Source organism: Galeopterus variegatus, unplaced genomic scaffold (genome assembly GCF_000696425.1).
Source record: "Galeopterus variegatus unplaced genomic scaffold, G_variegatus-3.0.2 Scaffold1313, whole genome shotgun sequence".
NCBI lineage: Eukaryota > Metazoa > Chordata > Mammalia > Dermoptera > Cynocephalidae > Galeopterus > Galeopterus variegatus.
The window spans coordinates 116414-122413 of NW_007727424.1; the positions used below are offsets into that span (position 1 = coordinate 116414).

The 6000-nt window shown below is 41.1% G+C and overlaps 1 protein-coding gene across 1 annotated transcript in view; it reads left to right on the forward strand.

The window, feature by feature from the left end:
- LOC103593279 overlaps positions 1 to 5665 on the forward strand; it is a 56866-nt gene extending 51201 nt beyond the window's left edge. Inside the window, 5 exon segments of the mRNA XM_008576237.1 lie at positions 1907 to 1996; positions 2800 to 2926; positions 3466 to 3546; positions 4234 to 4316; positions 4686 to 5665. Of these exon segments, the coding sequence (XP_008574459.1) occupies positions 1907 to 1996; positions 2800 to 2926; positions 3466 to 3546; positions 4234 to 4316; positions 4686 to 5366 (1062 nt within the window). The 3' untranslated portion in view covers positions 5367 to 5665.
- The last annotated feature ends 335 nt before the right edge of the window (positions 5666 to 6000 follow it).

Consider the following 6000-nt stretch of genomic DNA (forward strand, 5'->3'; position numbering starts at 1 on the left):
GCCTGGTTGTGCGAGGGGGAGTGGAACCCTAGACCTTATTCCTGCTATCGAGATGTGATTTTTTGTTCCTTAATTGATCTCTCACTATTCCTCTCCCTATCATTTACAGCCTCTGGTAACCACTATTCTACACTCTACCTCCCCCCATCCCCCCACACTACTATGCAATCAACTTTCTTAGCTTCCATATATGAGTGAGAGCATGTGGTATTTTTCTTTCTGTTTCTGACTTATTTAAGTTAACATAATGTCCTCCAAACTCATCCATGTTGCTGCAAATGACAGGATTTCATGCTTTTTAATGGATGAGTAGTATTCCATTGTGTACATATATTACATTTTCTCTGTCCATTTATCTGTGGCTTAGCTTAATTCCATATCTTGGCTATTGTGGATTGTTCTGCAGTAAACATGGGAGTATGAATATCTCTTTGACATAGCAATTCCTTACCTTTGCATATATACCCAGTATTGAGGTTCCTGGGTGCTATGGGTTGATTGAATTCTGTCCCCCAAAATCCATATATTAGAAGCTTAATTCCACTGTAACTGTTGAGAGTGGGAAATCTTATTATGGTATTTGAAAGGTGGGGCCTTGAAGAGGTGATTACTAGTGTTGTGTGAATGTAGTTTTCTTTCCCCCCAGTATAAATAGGGGTAATTATATCTACTGTGAAGGACAATTATGATAATTAAGTGAGCTTATATATGTAAAGATACTACAGGGCCGGCCTGGTAGTGCACTGGAGAGTGCGCCGCTTGGGAGCGCAGAAGGGCTCCCGCCGAGGGTTTGGATCCCATGTGGAGACCGGTTCCCGCTCACTGGCTGAGCGCGAGCCGGCCTGGTAGTGCACTGGAGAGTGCGCTGCTTGGGAGCGCAGAAGCGCTCCCGCCGAGGGTTTGGATCCCATGTGGAGACCGGTTCCCGCTCACTGGCTGAGCGTGGTGCGGGCGCAACACGGAGGGTTGCGATCCCGTTGCTGGTCCCCGGTGCGGGTGCGACACCGAGGGTTGCGATCCAGTTACCGGTCAGTAAAAAAGACAAAAAAGGAAAAAAAAAAAAAGATACTACAGCCACTTCTGACAAATACTGGTCTTCAGTGTATGTTAGTTGATTTTAGTAGTATTATTGTTATTGAGTAGACAGTTTTCAATGGCTTTCAAATATATCAGTTGCAGAGAGAGCTCTTAAGAGAGAACTAATGTGTGATGTGTGATGATTGATATTTGATGCTTATTGATTAATGATTGATAAGAACAGGACTCCAAAAAGCCCTGTATAAAGAGGAATGGAGATTAGCTCTATCCACTTAGATTCATAAGCTGCCCTGAAATGATCTTGGCATTCAGGAAGGGAGTGTTCAGGCACATTTTTCCATTAGCCTCACAGTGTGGCGGCCATTGATTTGTACCATGGTAAGTCTTTCTTGATGCTGTTTTTCAGATACTCTGCTTTAGGTCTCCTCTACACAATACAGAGTCCTGGGGCCTGTCCTTGAGCAGTTATGCTGCTGTTTCATTTAGTAGGAGCTGAAGTGGGACACAGAATGCTGTTTTATAATGCAGTCCCCTGATTTATTTGCTTTGGGAGGTGGTGCTCCTTAATCTTTGATTCTTTCACTGTGGGCAAATAAAGAATCAAGATTTTCAGTGCTTAAGTTTTCTTACATGTAAAATGAGATTATATTACCCTTTTCACTGCAGGCAGCATGGCTAACAGTCTGCTTTTCTGGCCCTAGGTAAGATAGGACTACAGTTGCATTTTTGACAGTACTGTGTATTTGTTTTAGTTTTCTTGAGTATGCAGGATTATATGGGAATTTCAAACTAGAGTGGAAGGACTTCCAGATATGTGAATGTGGGAATTATGGGCAGCTCTGGATTGTAATACCTCTTTCTTTTCCAGGAGATCGTCTTTCTAAGGGAACCAATCTGCTTTCCTGAAGAAGAGACAAAGGTAGAAAGGATGGTGGCTGACCGGTCGATAAATTCTCAGGTAAAAAGAAAGTGTATTCTTGTACAAAATGATAATCTTGCATCCACCAGGTACTTGCATTTCCTTCTAGATAGGCTTGTCTCCAGAGGTTCTTAAAGCAAATAAAACCTTACTCAAGAACTGAGTCCCTACTTGAACTTCTACCAGGGAGTGGAGCCTCTCACATAGGTGAGGTGTTCACTTGAAAATCATCCCGGTATTTCTGTAATTACTAATTAATCTTGACCCTCAATGGTGCCAACTGCATGATTCTTATTTTGCTGGGTGCTCTGGCAGATGGTAAGGGATTTGAGTGTGTCCTTTTCTCATAGTATTTATTCATTCGTCAGCATTTATCACATGGCTGCATTGTGCTGGGAGTGTCCTGCAATAGAGACGAATAGGAAAGGAAGAGCTCCTAAGTAGGTCATGCTGAGATAAACTCATGTTTAAGAAGTGCTGTTAAAGGCATAATATTGTGGGCCGGCCCCGTGGCTCACTCGGGAGAGTGCGGCACTGGTAGCGCCGAGGCCGTGGGTTCAGATCCTTTATAGGGATGGCCAGTGTGCTCACTGGCTGAGCGTGGTGCGGACGACATCGAGCCAAGAGTTACGATCCCCTTACAGGGCAAAAAAAGCATAATATTGTAGGAGAGCAACACTGAGTAAGTTTAGAGAGAAGAGTTCTAGGGCCAGTGAATTCTGGGTGTGGATCATGGGAGATCTCAGAATTATGTATAAGTATTAGGTCTCCCTTCCTGATTCGCCAGTGGACATTAATGGAAATGTTAATTGGCTCAAACCAGCATGTGTGTGACGGTTTAGCATTCAGTGACCTTTTATGATGTGGCTGTGGAATTCACCCCAGAAGAGTGGAATTTACTGGACACAAGTCAGAGATACCTCTACAGAGATGTGATGCTGGAGAACTACAGGAACTTGGCCTTCGTAGGTAAGACTAGCATCATTACTTTTAATGTCTTAGGAAACAAATATGTCACATGCTTATTGTGTTGCAGAAGTGGTCGTGTCGATTGTGAATACAGTAGGAAATAACAGAGGCATAGTTCCTGCCGTAATACGTTTTAGTCTACTGTGGTGGTTCTCAAAATGGTGTAGTGACAGTAGCCTCAGTCCGTTAGAAATGGGTATTTTTCTTGTCCACCTTTGGCATACTAAATTGTAAACTCTGGTTGGGCTCAGTCATCTGTTTTAAGAAACCCTCAGGATGAATCTAATGTACTATATTTGAGAACCAGTGGGAATGTTAAAAGTCTTTGTGCTTTGTAAATGTGTACATCAGCCTGAATTTGGATTTCAGGGATTAGAGATAACCAATCTTTTGGGGGCATAGAAACAGGGATATTTGCATTTTTAGCCCTTTTGAAATAATTACATTGGTTTCATTACAATTACAGTTCCTGAATCATAGGAAGCTTTGTCATCTCTTGCTTGAGTGTCTTTTATTAATGTATCTTTCTATCTGCCCAGGATGTCAGCTCTTCATACCCAGACTGATATCTTGGTTAAAACAAGAAGAGCTGAGGACAGTGGAGAGTGGAGTTTTCAAACGTGAGTGTTTGTGAAGAACTCTGTTTTTGCAACATAGTGAGAAAATTTTTAAAGATGCACTTAGCCTCTGAAGGTTGAAGCGATTTTTCTCAGAATTTCAGACATCTTCATCTTCCCATATTCGTTCACCTTCCATCTACTCAAGCATTCCTATGATCTTGCAAAACTACCTGTTCTGTTTTTTCTTCAAGTTTATTGTTTTGTTGTATGCCTTTTTGCCACATCTTTTCTACTTTCCTTTCCTGATCATCTTCTTTTCTGTTCATCATCAGTTTTAATTTTCATATAGTCAGTTTGTAACAAACTTTCTAAAATGTTGACCTCATACCCTTATTGCCAAATTTTTGACATACCAAAATTCTCTAATTTCTCTGTGCTTTTATTTTCTTACCATGTTTAATTTGAAAACAAGTACAAATGACTCTTCATTTTATTTTATTTTATTTATTTTAAAAGATGACCAGTAAGGGGATCTTAGCCCTTGGCTTGGTGTTGTCAGCACCACACTCTCCCAAGTGAGCTAACCGGCCATCCCTATATAGGGATCCGAACCCCTGGCCTTGGTATTATCAGCACCACACTCTCCCATGTGAGCCACGGCTGGCCCTGTGACTCATCATTTTAAACAACTTCTGTATACCATTTCTGTCTCCAAACCCTTACACTTCTTTTTCTGTTTAACTTTAGAGTGTGAAATACGACATAGAAGCAAACCGTCAGCACTTCAGCAGGAATTTTTTAGGAAACAGATATCCGATGGGATACCAACGGTAAGATTCACAAGGTATATTTTTTATTTTCCACTCAGAAAAGATTGGGAATGATGAATTTTGTGATGCTCCAAACCCATTGTGAACTTTGTTGCTTCATTATTCCCACAGGTACACATTTACCGCGTGTGCGTAGACATTGAGGTTTCATGAAAATCTACATATTTATTTTATACTTAGAGTAGATGGCACAGGATTTTGTCAAAAGATTCCATCATTCCATTTGCAAAAAATCAAGAGGTTAGGAAATGAATACATGTAATAAATTGTAAAAATCATAATTATCAACATAATATTCCTATCTTCAGATGGGTGAAGTATATTAATATGTCTGAAAATTCCTTTACTCATTTATCTCTTCCTCTGCAGGCAAGAAGCTGCAGTGGAGGAGAACTCTGTGACTTTAAGCAATGTGGAGAAGTCTTCCGTGAACACTCATGCTTTAAGACACACGTGAAAACTCAAAATCAAGGGAACACTTCTGAGTGTAATCACTATGGAAAAGACATCGTTACTCTCCACAAGAAAACACCTATTGGACAGAGACATTCTGAGTTTGATCAATCTAGAAAAGTCTTCAGTCCAACTCCAAGCCTTGCTGTGCTTCTTCAAATTCTCAATTCAAGAAAACCCTACAAATGTAAGGAATGTGGAAAAGGCTTTAAATATCTTGCATGCCTCGAAAATCACTTGCAAACCCACAGTGGACAGAAACCTTATGAATGTAAGGAATGTGGGAAGGCCTTCACTAGATTCTCGGGCCTTATTCGACATATAAGAACTCACACAGGAGAGAAGTCTTTTGAATGTGCTGAGTGTGGGAAAGCCTTCCTTACTTCCTCTCATTGTGCTAAACATCTGAAAACTCACAGTGGAGAAAAGCTCTTCGTGTGTGAGATATGTGGGAAAGCATTTATATGTTCCTCATCCCTTAACATTCACATTCGAGCTCATACTGGGGAGAAACCCTTTGTGTGTGAGCACTGTGGGAAAGCATTTGCTGTTTCCTCAAGCCTAAGTAAACATACAAGAATTCACACTGGGGAATAACCCTGTGCATATAAGGGTATGAATATTTAGCCCATGTGTTGCCGCCTTTTAATTATTGGCCTGGACGTCAGAGATCACCAGATTAGTCTTAATTGCCTTGTGTGGGTTGTAACAGTCATAGACTTTCCTTAGATGTCATCCTGATTGTGTGAAATAAGAACCACAGTTCCCCCCTGGAAATTGCTTACAGGTGCTGAGTCTGAGCACTTCTGGGCTGTGGATGGGCAGGTTGGCCTCATCCTGGTGCTTGGACTCCTAGTGATGGTAGCATTAATAAATGCTACATGAGATAAAGCAAACAGATTTGGTCCTAACTTCTGTTAGTGGCTGCCAGTGTGGCATACTCATGTGAAAATTCATCAGAAATCAACATGATGTAGGACCTGAAATGGATTGTTGGGAGACGCTTCTCCAAGCTTATCTTCTGTTCCCACTGATCCTGTTGAGCATGCCAAGAATGAAAACATCTTTTTTTTCAGCTGGCTAGTTTGGGGATCCAGACTCTTAACCTTGGTGTTATTAGCACCATGCTCTACTGATTGAGCTAACTGGCCAGTCCCTGAAACCATGTTTCTTACCTGTTCTATACTGCTAGTGCATTTTCTTTTTCTTTTTTTTTATTATGAATATTCAT